General features: G+C 33.9%; 1 protein-coding gene across 3 annotated transcripts in view; it reads right to left on the bottom strand.

Moving 5' to 3' along the window:
- Positions 1-16731, bottom strand: part of EPHA6 (EPH receptor A6) — an 889912-nt gene that overhangs the window by 106934 nt on the left and 766247 nt on the right. For all 3 annotated transcript variants that reach the window (XM_079100537.1, XM_079100534.1, XM_079100535.1), the window contains one exon: positions 10028-10237. In XM_079100537.1, coding sequence (XP_078956663.1) covers positions 10028-10237 — 210 coding nt within the window. The remainder of the gene's footprint in view (positions 1-10027; positions 10238-16731) is intronic.

Genomic DNA, 16731 nt, shown 5'->3' with positions numbered 1-16731 from the left:
TTGGATTCTTAACCCTTCTTAAATACTTGATTGGTAAATATTTTCTCCCATTCCATAGACTGACTTTTTGCCCAGTTGATTGTATGCTTTGCTATGCAGGAAATTGTAGTTTGATTCAATCCTACTTATTTCTGCCTTATTTATGACTATATTTTTTATCAACATTGTCCAATTTAGCGACTAATAATGTTAAGAAATACATGTGAAATGAATAAATTATGAATATTGTTAAGATAACTTTATAATCTCCTTATATAATCTAGTCAGTTGTATGATTGTGGTGATAAATGCTCCATTTGCTTTTTTTCTATTTATATCATCTATTAATATAGTGTTTTTTAAAAATTTTTGATGACTGTTTCAGTTAGAATATTTTCCCATATAAAAGATAGGGGGCCCAACTCTCAAAGGCTTTTAAGCAAAGATGCCATTACATTGAGTTACTAATAAAAAGCTGGTGTAAGTTTTTTTCCGTATTAATAAAGGAGCTCAACAATTCCATCAGAGCGCTAGGCTCTTTTGATCTTCCTACATTCTTCCTCATGCCTTGGGTCTGTCTCCTGAAGCCTGTTGTCTCATGATTGGCAAGTTGGTTGTTACAGATCTAAGGATCATGTTCTTCCAAAGCCATATTCTAGGTAATAACAATAGTGAAAGGGTCAGTTGGTACTAGAAAGCTCTCCACCCAGACCTATTTCTGGTGGGACTCAACTAGAAAGTATCCCAGAAGTTCCTTGTCTCATTTCCCTTTGTATTTCTGTGACCAAAGTGTAAAACTTAAGTCTCAGAGGAGACTGGTATAAATATAACTGACATATAAATCATGATTTATTACTTAGATCTTAGTTCACTGCAGAAAATGTCAAGATTTAATTAGCAGGAGGAATGATAAGGGAGGTTGGTCGGATAGATACCTGATTAGGACTGCCACAAAGAGCATAAATAACTGATAATCATTTTCTATTTATTTGCCAGTGATGGGAAGCTCTTTATACTGGGAATAAGGAAGCTGTCCCACAGAGCTTTGTGATTTACTTATTATATTTTTCTTTCCAGTTTCCTGTTTTCAAAGGAAAAAAAGAAGCATTCTTTTGACATTAAATATGAAACTGGAAATGAAGCACTAGTAATGACTTGGTTTCCTCAGTTGGTACATTTGAAATTCTATGTCCAAACTAAATAGGTTTGTGTACATTCACTTTGCCTTTTTTTTCTGCAGAAGCAAAGGGACCAGTGAGCATTGCACACTCTACTTGCTAGACATTTGCTGATTGATCTTTCCCAGTAAATCGGTTAAGTCTGAGTTTGTACTAAAATCATCAGGAGTAGGAAGAGTAACTGTAGATCAGACTGTGTTTGATGTTGCTAACACAAAAACAAATAGCACTTTGGTATTTCCTATGGCTCCTGGTTAATCACCAATGTATATGCCAAATATCTTGAGAACTGTGACTGACATTTGATTATTTTTCATTGAGTAGCATATGGGTTAGAAGGATTGGATGTATTTCAGATGACTGCAGGTATTAAAACATTGTACCTTCTTGAATTTATGAACCATCTGTTTTAGATCTTATCCACATTGTAAGCAGACTTCTGTGCTCAGAACATTTGGTAGAATACTTCCAAAGATTTTGAAACAGAATTTTCTCCTCTGCTTGTGAATATCCTAATCAATCATGGTAAATGCTTCAACATTTGTTACCATTGTTTCTTTTATAGCAGGTTTTTTATATCTTTACAATATATTAAGACTTTTCATAGGCTTACTCTTTAGGTAGATTATGATTAATAGTGATATCAGAGGAGAAGCATGTAATTTTACTGAAGATAATGTTCTTATAGTTTCAGTTTCTGCCTGTTTCTCATTGTTTTTTATCATTCACAATTAATTAAATAGTCTTTATATAGTATATTACTGTAGATATTGGAAAGACTCCAAAAATAAAAGATAAATCTCTTGTTCTTAAGGGTTTTACACAAATCTAAAAGGAGGTATTATTACTTTAGAACAAAACAAAACTAAACTATATTTAGCGTCCCGGACAGAAAGTTAGTTTCTTAGTAGTCTCTGGTCTTCCCAGGTGTAAGGTCTTGGAATTCTTTTCTTTAAAATTCATATTACAGGAAAAAAAGGCTTACATTTAAGATTTTTTTCTTCTCCCTTCAGTACTTATAAGAGAGATTTTTTTCTATACACAGTTTGACTTCTTAATTGTATGTAAAACTAAGTTAGATGGTTCTATCATCAAGATTTCTGATATAACTATCCTTTTGTTTATTCATTTTCTCCTCTGCATATGTTGATCTTCAAATATTTTTTCTCTTTCTTTTTTCTTTCTTCTTCCTTTCTTAAGTACAGAGAACTCTATACTGTAATTATTACAAAATGTTGTTTCCTAAGCTTCAGAGAGGAGGGCCTTTCAGGAAGCGATTTATTATTATTATTATTATTATTATTATTATTATTATTATTATTATTATGTTTGTTATTGAACCCAGGACTTTCCCCATGCTAGGCAAGTTCTGTTCTACTGAGCTACACCCCCAGTGCAGGCAATGTTTCTTTAGATAGTAATTTCCTCTGGTCTTGTATCCACCTTCATTCCCACCTTATGCTTAAGATCTGCTTAAATATACTGCTATTCAAAACAGTGTATTTCATAGAAGTTTTATGCCCTTCTGATACCGTCATCTTAGACAACTACCTTTAAGATTTTGATTCTCTATTCTGTGATCCAAGCTGAGAGTAGGTACTGGAGAAGACTCTTCACTGTGCACATGTTCTTTTCTGGTTTGGTGTGAAGCTTTGTTGTTCTTTCATCACCATTGTTGTGCATTGACACCCTGGTATTTGGGCTCAATGTGTAGAGACTGCTAGTTTGAGAATATAGCTTTTGTACCTTAGATAATTAGAATTTCCTTTATCAAAAGTGCATATTGAGAAAGTTAAATAAGAAATGTCAGATTTTTTATTTCTTATGATTAGACTATCAGGCACTTGCTGCTTCAAGAGCACTTTTCCCCCTTATTTAGGAAACCTACTATTGGCACATCAATTTCTTCCTCCTCAGCTAATTATAATGTTCTATATATTTGACTGATTGATTTACTGTTCTCAGAGTATCTCTGGAGTAAGAACAGTCTTTTTGTGAACTCATTTTGTTCTTTTTCCCAAATGGCATAACTCCTTTCTTGATGATGACTTTGTTTCATCCAGCCTAGATTTTATTGTTTTTCATTCTTCCAAGGTTTATTGACTCATCACCTTTTTATTGAACAAGAAGTTATCTGAATCTTCATATTTTAGCATTTTGATAACATTGCTAATTTTCTCACTTTTGTTCTTTATACTCATGTTGCTGAATTTAGGCCTGCCTAAAAGATAGCGTCATTTCCTTTACTTGAATCTTCCAGTGAATTCTGTACAGGAGCCTATCTTTATATTCTATTTATATTGTTATGTGTAGCATTTTGTGGGCCAGTAGGTTTCACAGTTTTCTACCTGAGGGTTTGCCTTTGGGCTCAAAGCGTGTATACCCCTTGCAGTTTTAGCCTGGCTAAGCCACTAAGAAAAATTGAAGTAAAGTTCATTCTTTGGACTAACCGTGGTTGAACTTGGGCAGATGTACAGTAAGATGCATTTTAAAACACATATTGTATCTTAGTACAGTGTCAGGCCCACCCTCACTGTCCTGATGAGCAGAAAATCTGGTGGTAGAATTTGAAAGATAACTTTTTATTCTTCAAAATCCCATAATTCAAGAACACTTAGTATTTTTTATTCAGTGCACTGGGTTTTATGTAATTTTAGTAGAAATAATTAAATTTTTTTCCTCATTCTTTTTAGAACAAATTTTTAAAAGACACAAATGAGTAAAAATTCTGAGTATGTTTTACTATATTAAGCATGATCTCCAGGCAAATCTGTTATTCTTGTTGAAGTACTTCAAGGCAAATAGTTGATCTACAATAATTGTATTGAAAATATTCTTAAAACAAGGCGTGTGTCAATATTTAAAAATGTACATTAAAAAGTCAAGACAATTTATAACACTTGAATTAGGTAGAGGAATATTGTTCAGATCTTCCCCAATTTCAATAAATACATGTAAATATGTCACCTTTGAACTGCTTCATTATGAGTTATAAGAATCTCCACATTGAGTATAAGCCGTGCTTTCTTAGATTGATAGATTTGCCTTTTCTCAAATTTTGTGCAGAATAGGGAAGCTGAAGTGTTGGAGTTTGGAATCAGTCCCATGAATGCAGAGTTAATGGAACTAAGATATTAACAAAACTGTGATTATAAAGATTATGTACTGTCAATAATGAGATTGTATATCAACAAAGAAAGTATGTGTATGGAATTGCTGTTGTCAAAGAAAAAAACAAAATTTGCCTTGGAAACACAAAGTAACACAATTGAAAGTTAAAATAAAAATATAGAATTTTTAGGAGGTAATATGATAAAATGACTTTTCCATTTTGCTTTATCTTTAAAGTATATGGAGTTACTCATGCTTTTTAAAAAAATCTGAAAATTAACTACAATTATATTTTAAATAAAAACCTATCTCTTAAAACAGATGAGTGTGAGCCATAATATATCTTATAGTGTTCTTTTTAGGTAAATAGGAACTCATTTCCATAATTGAGAGCAAAGAAGCTTAGCATTTTCAATGTCAGTGTAAGATGGGGTTGCTTAGCAATATTTAAATGAGTTAGAGTTCCTCCTTGGGAAGGGAACTGGTTATAAAATAGTTATACATGTGAACATAGATCAGTCAGAAAAGGATGTGATTTCATAACACCTAAATTTTAACCAGACAGGATACGATGTAATCAAATGAAAATAACCCAAACTGTCAGTAACTTTTGTGCAAATTAATTTAGCCAATAACACTAATTATGTATGTATCGTTAGATCATATCATTCCCAATTTCTCCTCGCTAAGTGCCTGATAAGTAAGTCATGGAATTGGCATGTAAAGGCAAGATGTCAGTTCTTCATGAGATCCTATTAATATTTTTCATTCTCTTTGGCCCATCATATGCATTTCTTAGTTTTCGTGCCATCGCCAGTTCCTAAGGTCCTTTTGCAAAGGCTTAACATACTTTAGTACAGGGTTTAAATGCCTTACCAGAAAAATCTTCTGCTATTACTGTATTTCCTTTCATGTCACATTGCTCACTCTTGGTGTGTCTGCATATATATGAGTTTTTTTTTTCCTAATGTTGGACTTGATGAACCTTTATTTTATTCATTTATTTATATACAGTCCTGGGAACTGAACCCAGTGCCTCACACATGCTAGGTAAGTGTTCTACCACTGAGCCACAACCTCAGCCCCCATTTATAAGTTTTAATACATGCTATACTTGCTTATTCTCGATCCTGTCTCTGTATATCCATTTATCTGTTCTCATTAATTCCTTCATTCTGGCTTTGGGGGCAGGAGAGTTCTTTGAGGATCCTTGAACCCATCTAGTACCCTATAAAACCCACTTCCTCACTCATAGTTTTCAAGAATAATTACAGTATGTGCTGAGAATGCAATATCTTGAGATAGGGAAGAATTTCCTACAGCAACCTCGCCTTTTCCTGTCCTTCCTGGGAACTGTGACATCTTATGGAGAACTTCCTGGAAAAGTCTGAGTTTTGTTCCTCTCTCCCCAGGAAGCAGAATGTCCTTCAAAGCTTTTCCTGGTAAGCTATGTTTCTCCTGAGACATACAACACAGGGCAGGCTGCCTTTATGTCCTTTTATGTGATGTGAAGCAGGGTTTGTGCAGTCAAAACTCTATCTAGCTGGGTATGTCACATGCCTGTAATCCCAGCAGCTCAGGAGGCTTAGGCAGGAAGATTTCAAGTTGAAAGCTAGCCTCATCAACTTAGTGAGGCCCTAAGCAATCCAGTAAGACCCTGTCTCAAAATAAAAAATTAAAAAGGGTTGGGGATGTGGTTCAGTGGTTAAGTGCCTCTAGGTTCAATCCCTGGTACCAAAACCAAACCAAATCAAAACAAAACAAAACAATTTCATCTACTCTGTGTAGCTTTTAGATCCTTGGATTACAGGTACACAATAGATCTGATGCTTCTTTTGTCCCTTGCTGCCTATATCTAAGTAGTAAGCCTGCTTTATACAACTTCTGTGTGAGTGTGTTATATCTTAGCAGACTCAGACAAATAGGTAATCTATACATGCTGGGCCTAAACAGTAGCTCAGTATACAGTGGGCATAAGTATTTGAACTTATGGTGGTTGGCATAGGGAATATCTTTGCTCTTCTCCATAGAGTGGAGTCCTTTTTTGGGGAGTGGTAATAAGCGAACCCACTTCACAATTGATCCACTAATAATAGGACCCTAAGTATGGTAGTGACATAATAAACTGTGTTAAGTGCACATTAAATAAATAGGTCTTAGACCTAAGGCAAGCCATATGAAACATTCAAGTTGTAGGAAGAAATATTATAATTTCTAGTCATATTTACTTTCAAATTTCAACCTTTTATCTACTTTAATGTATTTTATAATGTAGGGAACACTATCATATATAATGTGACTTTCAATAAGACATGAAAGGATTCACTCTTTTTGCCAGGTTATTTTCTCTTCTTAACCTCTTTCTGGTCTGGCCACTCTGGCTCCCAGAGTCATTGTTCATCTGCCACTTGTGGACTAGTATAACGTCACGGCCACACTGGGCCCACACTGGCCATCTATCTTTCCAGTTTGACTTCTTTAGCTAGTTCTGATTACTGTTTGTTGTGATATATGAACTTTAAATAGGCAAAGTCATCTTAGTGGAAAATATCTATTTTGAATAGGAAGAGCTAGCATCCAGGTAGCACACCATTCTAAAGATTATTTTCTTGAAGATTAAAACAAAAACAGAATAAAACACAATGTTTATCCATAATATCTTCCTGTTTTCATACCCTTCACAGCATTCCTTTGTTCCAAATCCTTTCTGGTACCGATAATAAAAACAGAAAATAATTGAGGAAATAGCGTTATGTTTATGCAAGAGAAAAGACTCAAAAACATTCATGATAAAAGAGAGGTTCTAAGAAAGTTGTATAAAGATAAAATTTTTAAAAACTGAGTCAAATTTATTTTTTTTAATATACCTGGGAGTTGGCTCTTTGAAGCTGTTTTCATGTAATTGAGATACAGATTCACTAGGCAGTAAAGAGTTCAAGCTATCTAATTCATTTTAACTGGAAATAAACAAAAGTATTGCACTAGGGGGCTAGGTACATTTACATAAAACTTTAAAAGTTTTATATACAGTCTGGACAGAATGCCAGTGCTTAATGGTATTATCCTGATGACTTTGAACTAGAGTATCTATCTGTGATCCCTTGTTCTAAGTTTGCTTGTAATCTAATGCTGGTAGCCATGCCATCTCTAATAGGGATTCTATGACATGATTATTTAACAGAGTCTCTATTCAACTAGTTGTTCAATCTAGAAATATTAGAATATCTTTAAATCTTCCATCTTCCTTATAAATTATTTTCAATTACTAAATCCTATAAATTATGTTTTCATAAAGATTTTCAAGTCTCTGCCCACCTCTTTATTCTAGTTGCCACTGCCTTAACTAAAGCCACCTGGCCTTTCTGATCTGTAGCAAAAATGCCTAACAGCTTTCTTGTGAGCACTCCTTTTCGTCAATGCTTTCTCTACATTACTGTCAACAATATTTTCTATGACATAGATCTATTTTTGTTATTTCCCTACTTGAATAAATCAATGTCTCTTAGTTGCTGTAGAAAAACCTTCAAATTCCTTGGAGCACCATTTAAAAACATTCATAATTACTCCTAAGAAACTTGGCCCCTTCATTTCTCCTGGCCTTAGTCTCAAACTGTCCATTTTCCCATTTATCTGCCCATTCACTTTCCCACATTTCCATTACTTCTCTCTTCTGGACTGCGTTTCCTCCAGCACTCTGTCTAATAAACCTTTTTTAAAGATCTAGTTCAAATTTGATCTTTTTGTGAAGCCCTCTTTTAACTTCTTCTCTAGCACTTCCATATTAACTTTTATTGAACTGCAAGGAAGTACGAGCCTGTGAAAGCATAAATTCTTTGAAGGCAACAGCTCTGCTATGTTATGTATTGAATGTCCATGTTGATTATTAATTGATGAATGATATTTTGCCCTGCAAAATTCTCTGAGCAGGAAGGTAATTCTGAGACTTAAAAAATAAGAACTTGATTGCATTGTTTGCCATTTAATTGATATATGTTAAATCAGAGACATTTCATAATTGAGACATAAACTACAGCTTTCCACAGGCCCCTTTTGGAGTGTTAATATTCTGTCTAGCTAATTTGTTGTCTAATTCTCTCGTTTGATCTAAATTTAAAATAGCATTCTACCAGACTTCTTAGCCCCTATAATTGCATTAGACAGAAAATGCCTAGGATCTAGGTGTCAAATTGTTCCAGTACAACTAGTACAGGCCTTGAACTTTGGGTTATCTGCCAATTTTATTAGTATTTTAAATTTAGTTGTGAGCTTTCTATTTTAAAAAAGCATTTAAAATATTACTTTATAAGGGGTTTCAAATGTAGCCTATGGCCTATAGTCAAATTTCATAGTTATTTCCTTATTTTATTTTTTGAACTGATTTTGTTATAATTTTTATAAATACTACATAATTTTCATATAATAAATTGAAATAGTATTATTCAGAGGTGGAAAGAATATGCTTAATATAAGATTTTATGTACTTTTTCTATAACTCTAAAAGTTGTTACAAATTATACATTTACAAAATACAAAAGAGAAGAAAATAAAGGCCTTAAGAAAAATGAAAACTATTATATTTTCCAATTGAAAAATGGACTTAAAAGTATTGTTTTTTTCTAAAATGAACAATTTGTTTTCAGGCTCAATAGACTTATTTTGTAAAGTTTTTTGGCTAAATTAAAAGATCAATAGATACTGCTACCTTATCTATCAAACATAGAAATTAATTTATTTTTCTTAGAACTATATTTTTGTTGACAAAAATTGTGAAAATATTGATAAATTAACATAGAGCATTTCTACAAAGCAAGTGGTAAGAGCATAACATATTTCATTCATAATATTAAACTTGCATCTATTCTGGAGTAATTGAATACAGAGAAGTTGCCAAAAAAATGTCATAAAAGAAAATTAAATAATGGGGTTGCATCTTTCAAAATAATATGTAGGGTTAGAAAAAGAGAGCAGAATAGAATATTTTGAATTGTTTTATGGTTTATTTTATTTTGAAGCTGATTATCATGTGAATTATTGGTAAGGGTTTTGCCTAAGAAATAAAGTACAATATAATTTTACAAAGTTGTAGCTTTCACATACTCGAACAGAGATATTAATACTCAATTAAAAAGAATAACCACAGAGTTCAATAGAATAAACTTACCTTGGATAATTCAGAAATATTTAAACCATTCATGGATCACATTGATATTATATAAATTATGGATGATAACTTGGTCCTCAAGTTTTATCCTTTCATTCCTGATTACATTTTCCCCAAGTACCATTTTGAGAGTTGAGCGTACTCATATATCTTCAAAGAAACTTATATGGCTCATTTTTAAGTATGATCAGATCATTCCATATTAAGGCAAAGAGTCATTGCAGAGCCACTCATTACTTTCTATTCCTGAGATATTGATTGGTTGCACTATTGGCCTATAAGAGCTCCATTTACAGGAGATAATTATTGAGGTATCAAAAATACCTCAGGCAAAGATAGAGTTGTCATGAGGGCAGTGATGATATGGATCTTAAACATGTTAAAGTCCTAGTACATTAGAAAGAAAATAGTCAGATATAAGATTTTTTTCCCAAACTAGGCCCATAGCTATAGCAAGTACTTCTCAAATAATTCTATAAAATGAGCAAAATGGTAAATGAAAGTAGAAAATTGGGAAAAACAAATTCAGAATTACTCTAATAATATTAAAAACAATAAAAGTTAACAAACTACATTGGAAAATGGCATATAAACTTACAGTTGTTGTATAAGCAGCTTCTGGATCATCTTCTAGCACTCGGGAAAGACCAAAATCAGAAACTTTGCATACCAGGTTGCTGTTCACCAATATATTCCTAGCTGCCAGGTCTCGATGAACGTAGCCCATATCAGAAAGGTACTTCATGCCTGATGCAATGCCTCGGAGCATGCCAACCAACTGGATGACTGTGAAGTGGCCATCATGCTTCTGTAAGTGAAGCATAGTTGTTAAAATTGATTGATTTCAGTACAGGGTGTATGTGCATGAGTGTGTATAGTAAACAGAACACTTGGATTTATTTTATTAGAGTCAAAGAACATACGTAAGCATCATGTTTGCTGAACATAATGTTCTTAAAGGAATGTAAGCCGAGAGAGGAACGTCTAGTTAGAAGTGATAAAGGAAAACTAAACAAAAGATAAAAGGTACCACCCAAATTTACTTCCAGAAAAATGATTGAAAAAACTTTTGGTAACAGGAAAGAACTAATGTCAAATACAGTGAGATCAAAGGTTACTGAGAAAATGGAATGCACTTTCCACAGTTGCAAGCTTTGAACCAGCCGCACAGGTGGGCAGGAGGGCAGCAGATCCCACAATTGGATGAGATCTGTGTGATAACTTAGAAATACTGTGAAAAATGGTAGTTAGGTGAGGTCACTCAGGAAACAGAAAATGGGATGGCATGAACAAGAACAAAGTTAGGAAAGCTGCTACAGAAAGAAAAAAAGACACAAGCAAACAGAAAATAACTAATTTTTCCCCCAAGTTTTTTAAAAGTACATGGAACAAATAGAAAAGAAGCTGACAACAGACGAAAAACAGGACTACTTTAAGTCCCAGCTGGGAAGATTAAATTAAATACTATGATATGAATATTGAGCCAGGCAGAGTATCGTTATATAATAGTTAACATCTCATTCCCTCTACATTGCTTTAAAAGAAATGTAGATTTTACAAAAGAGAAAAAAAAATCCAATTAACTTCTGTGCAAGATGTATACAAATACAAAACCAGATATAAACAGTACCCTTGAAATTAGGATCAAAATAAATAATATTTTAAGTTTGAAAAAATAATACATATCATTTTTCTTGGTTATTTGGAGATTAGTGTCTATGGAATTATAGAGAAACATAAAAACTTCTCGAGTTGGTTTTACATATCAGGCAAAATTTATTTATTAATGATATTAAAAATGAATCTCAAGTAAGAGCTTATAGAGCAGTACTACCTTATATCATAGAGCAGAAGCACAAATAAGAGCATCTTAAGACTTTTTCAAGTTGAAGCAGTTTTCACAGATGTTTAATTTGAAACTACAGTGTAACTTAGGCACAGGATGATCTGACTGTATCTGTCATAGTGATAAGGCCGCCTATACAATGATGATTCATTAGTGGTTTAACTGAATACACTTATTCTACAAATGAAATAAACTTTGTCCTACTATATCAACTTATCTCCCTGATAGCTCTCTGATAATATCTCTCCACTCAAGTGCAGAGTAAGGAAAAGAACCCTCTCCTAAAAGAAGCACTCTTACAGCATGAGTATCCATTTAAGCAGGCTCTTCTGTATAATTAATGTATAAAAGATAACCTAGCAAAGAAAATCTTTGGTGTTATTAGCTCTTTATGTTTCTAATCCATCTTCTTAGACAGTATACTATTAGGCGAAATCTGCCTATTCTATCATGTTCTCTACCTATCTCCCCTCTATTAGGAATCTCAAAACCTCTGAGTAGAATTGAAAGCATAAATTCTTTGGGCCTAGAAAGGATTACACTAAATTTAACAAGGTGCCTCTTTCATCTCTTAAAAAAATGAAGTTGCTTCATATTACATTTATTGCCAAGCAGAATTTCTAAGTAGCAGGAAATATTAATGAACCACCTGAAAGCTACAGCATACCTCAGTTTTCTTATCTGTACAGTGAGAACAGAGTCATCTAACGCAGAGATGGTGGGAGAATCACATATATAACACACAGCACATCCTGAATTGTTTTTATAATGGTTATTATTTAATAAATTCTGTGATTATCATAAAAATTTTGTAATTGTAATGAGTCACAAAATTTCCTTCTAATTTCCTGAAAAATTCACTGTGAACATAAGCACTAGGTACATAAAGATAACTAGTTACAAAAGACTAAGTTGAAATTTCATTTCTTATTTACTCTTGGGGTGGCATAAAGTACCAAAATTATTATTATTATTATTTTTAGTTTGTTCTAATGAGGTATACATGACCAAATTATTTTTAACACCTTTATTGGGATATAATTCTAACATCATATAATTTCCTCTTATAAAGTATACAATTGTTTTTAGTATTAGGGTTATGCAGCCATCATCAAAATCTATTTTAGAACTTGTTCATCCTCTACAAGACGAACCCCGTAGTCACTAGTCACTTACTTCCCCCAACCACCCCCAACACCCTCAGCAACCACTGATCTTCTTTCCATCTCTATAGGTTTTCCTATTCTGGATATTCCCTATAAGTGGAATCCTACCTATATATTTTTTTCTGACTGTCTTCTTTCACTTACTATGTTTTCAAGATTCATTCACATTATAGTATATATCGGTGTCATGCTTTTTATTGCAACTTTTTTTTATTCCTTTACTTATTCATTTATCATTTGATGGACATTTGGTTTACTTCTTTCCAACTCTTATGCAGGTTTTTCTCTAATTGATCGTTTTAAATATTCGTGTCAGCAACATTTAAAGAGACTGGATTAACTGCTTTCATGTCAACCACTGGGCAATCAGGGTTCTAAGAACAGTAAGTAGTATCATTTAAAAGGTGAGATTTTGGTTTGTGAAAACAATCAAAACTATCTTTCCCATGTTCTGTCATGGGACTGTAAAATGTATTTTATTACTTCTAATTCACTTGGCCATGAGATCAAAACTATTTCCATCATACCACTGAGGTATGTGCCTTCCCCTTTCACTAGGCTGTTATGTGTGCTCATGGTACAAAGCTCTGGTGGGTAAAACCATGAATCAAGGAAGTAGCACTAAGTCAAACTGTACTGGCATTTCCATATGCTTCTCAGTCAAATTCACTCACAGGAAAAAAAAAAAAAGTTTCTTTTAAGAATGTCCTTGGTAAAATCAGTTAAACTTATTTATTTTGTTAAATCTGATCTGTGAAGACACACAGTCTCTGGATTGATACCTTGTAAGAAGAGAAAAAAGCAGGATTAGGCAGCAAGGGACAATAAAGGGCAGCACATTTTCAGTAAAGATATTCAACCATTCCATGGGATATTGATATTTTAGATCTGGAGTAACATTCAGACCTGGCCAAAATTAAGGGAAAAGAGCTGGAACCTTATACACTGCATCATTCACTAGATTCCAGACAAACTTGTAAAGGTATCATAGCCTTAGGTAAGGTGGCCTTCTCTAGCCAAGTGCATTCCTTAGAGAGGGGCTCAGGTAAGATCCATCAACTTCTAAAATTCCTGAAGTGATAGCAGTAAGGGAGTTGGAACCAAATACAGTTCCTGCATGCAAATCTCTTTTTCATATTTTGTTTCCTGGCAAACATGACCTGTGATAATTTCTGTATCTATCTGTATGTCTGTCTGACTACCGCTAAATCTAGCCATATATCCATCCACCCATACATCCAACCATTCATTATTTATAAAATGTAGGCTGATGACAGAGAAGCTCCAGAAATAGTTCTGTATTATTTTGGGAAAGAGCATATCTTAATTTCGGCCATATTGTTCTAGGGCAAAAACAGCTAACATTCATAAAACTCTACAAACCAGTCACAGTCAAAGCTCTGTAAATTATTAGCTCATTTAATCTTCATGATAACTGTGAGATGTCAATGTAGTTATTATCCCTATTTTGTAGATGACCAAACTGAAAGAATTTTGATGATCAGATAGTGGTAGAGTCAGGATTTGAATTCCAAAAAATAATTATACAGCATGTATTCTTATTTTCTATAGCTGTGAGCAAAAGAGCTGATCCAAATGTAATCTTAGTCTGGGCTACTTTGGGCAGCATAATTTAACATAATAAAGAAAGATCTAAAAGACCTCTGAGACCATTAAAACAAGACCAAACAAATAAGAACACTGCAGAAAAACTAACATATGAAGATCCATTTATCTATGTCGGGCTGAGAGGAATAGCCCCATTTATTAATACATGAGGTATGGATCAAATCCATTTCTCTAGAAATAATGCAACTCTCTTATTTAAAAAAAAAATCTATATTTCTTTTCTAGTCCTGTCAACATAGTCTCTTTAAGTTTGGTTTAAGACATTCTGGTTTCCTTGAATATGGCAGATGGCTAATACATAGTAACTGAATTAAACAAACTTTGATACTATTTTGCAGTGCACTGGTTGTTATTGCTATATTATTCCTTTTGTCTTGCATAAAATAGATGACTTTCTTTTCTTAAGACTGGACATGAGTTTTATTCCTTTTATGTGGTAGTTCTGTGACAACATCCACTATGCTGCCGTCCATTGTCTCAGTACTCGATAAATATTAATTCAAATTGAATTGAATTGTTTATGAAGGGAGGAGAAAAAATGTGAGGGCGCTGAGATTTAATATCTTTGGGCTTCTACTGGAGATTAATCAAAAAGAAACTATGAATTTTTTTTATGACATACGGTTTCTTCCCAGGAAGGCAGATTCAAATGAAAGAGAGTGAATGTGGCATATTTACACACTGCATCTCAGGGCTTGGTAGCTAGGATTCTGTTTGTCTTCATTCTTTTATCATTGTGCTCTCAACCTGACTGCTGAGAAACACAGTTTACCCTCTGTCTGACAGAAAGGGTGAGCCTGATTGGAAGGGTTTTCTGAGAGTGATACATAAAATGTCTGAATGCTGCAGAGTTCCATCAGGCCCCCAGGACACTGGAGCATAGCATTCACCACATCTGAGCACCAGCATGTCACATTGTCTCTGCAGTAACACAAGATCTTTCCTCTGGTTTTCAAGGTCCTACCCTGTAAGCTGTACCCACAGACACTTTGATTTTCTCCATGTTCATTCTGGTTAGGCTGAGCTAAAGGACTTGGCCTGAGTTTGATAAATGTAGGATTTGAGTCATGTCCTAAAGTTATCACATTATTGTCTAATGAGTTTTTCCCCCATATAAATAGACTCATATCTGATGAAAACATAAATCTTGCCCTGTAAACTAGCTTAAAAATCCTTCAATCAGCTCAGTGATAGAATATAGTACAGTGTTTTCAGCATGAATGCAAAGATTTGAACTTTGCTTAGGTCTTCAGTTTCTCTTTTGGTAATTGGTGCATTGTAATTATACATAATAGTGGGATTTGTTTTTATATATTTGTACATGCACACTAGCTGTAGTCTCTTATTTCTGCCTCAAAGATTTTTGTGTATTCAATTCAACCCTACCACATGTTATTTTATGTCTCATGTGCTTGGCTTACACAGTTCCCTCCTCCAGGAATGTCATTCTAGTCTTTTATCACCTGAGCTTTTCATTATCGGTGTTAAATCACCAAATTCATTCTTTTGAACAGAACTCATTAAATACCTACTATGGGCCAATAATTGTTCTAGTCTGGGGGTCAACATGGGAAGCAAAACAGAAAAGTGCTGGATCTGATTGTTCCTACATTTAAATGGAGACAGGGAGATAAAAAATAGAAAGTAAGAATAAGTGGGATCATTTTAACTAATGATGAACTATAAAACAAATAAAGTGGAATGAGCTAAAAAGGAATGACATGAGGGGGACTGTGAATAGTTCCTAGCATTTGAAAATGGCTTAAAATAGGAATGAGTTAGTAATGCTTGAGAAATGAAGGCCAATGAGGCTGGAGTTTGTTGAGCGAGGACAATAAGAGAGATGCTGGAAAGATAGGACAAGGTAAGATCCCGTAGGGCCCTGTGATCCATTATAAGGAGTTTGAAATCTTTTCTGAATGTAACGAGAACTAACTGAAGAATTCTAACTGGGGGTTGAGTGATATATTCTGATTTGCATGTGGAGAATGGAATCAGAAAGATGTTTGGTAGCTATTAGAATAATATTGGAGAGAGATACTGGTGCTTGAACCAGGTTCCAGATTTATTTTACAGGCACAGCCAGCAGGATGGGTGATGGACTGGGCCAGGGAGGACTGGTGAAGAAAGTAGAAGAATAGAATTGGTTTCAGTTTTCTCCAAATACCCAGTCTACACCAACAGTGGCTAAAACTATATACATAGGTCCCAATCTCTCACTCTAACTTTAACAAATTCTCTTCCTGGCAATGAACATAATGTGATTTTCATCTTTGTAACCTCAGGGCCTAACACTATGCCTGGTACACTGTAGATATTAATATATATTCACTCACTGGGTTGAACTGAATTTATTTTTCTCTTAGAAAAGTAAAGCTCTTTGAGCTCATTCCAATACTTCTCAAAGTATTCCATGAAATAGAAGAGGAGGGTACCCTCCCAAACTCATTCTATGAAACCAATATTACCCTGATACCCAAGCCAGACAGAGATAAATCGAGGAAAGAAAATTTCAGACCGATATCATTAATGAACATTGACGCAAAAGTTCTCAATAAAATTTTAGCAAATCGTATACAAAAATATATTAAAAAGATAGTGCACCACGATCAAGTGGGTTTTATCCCAGGGATGCAAGGTTGGTTCAACATCCGGAAATCA

The sequence above is a fragment of the Sciurus vulgaris genome (genome assembly GCF_902686455.1).
Source record: "Sciurus vulgaris genome assembly, chromosome: 10".
NCBI classification, from domain to species: Eukaryota; Metazoa; Chordata; class Mammalia; order Rodentia; family Sciuridae; genus Sciurus; species Sciurus vulgaris.
The sequence above is the reverse complement of the archived record's forward strand: the minus strand, read 5'-3'. Positions and strand labels throughout refer to the sequence as shown.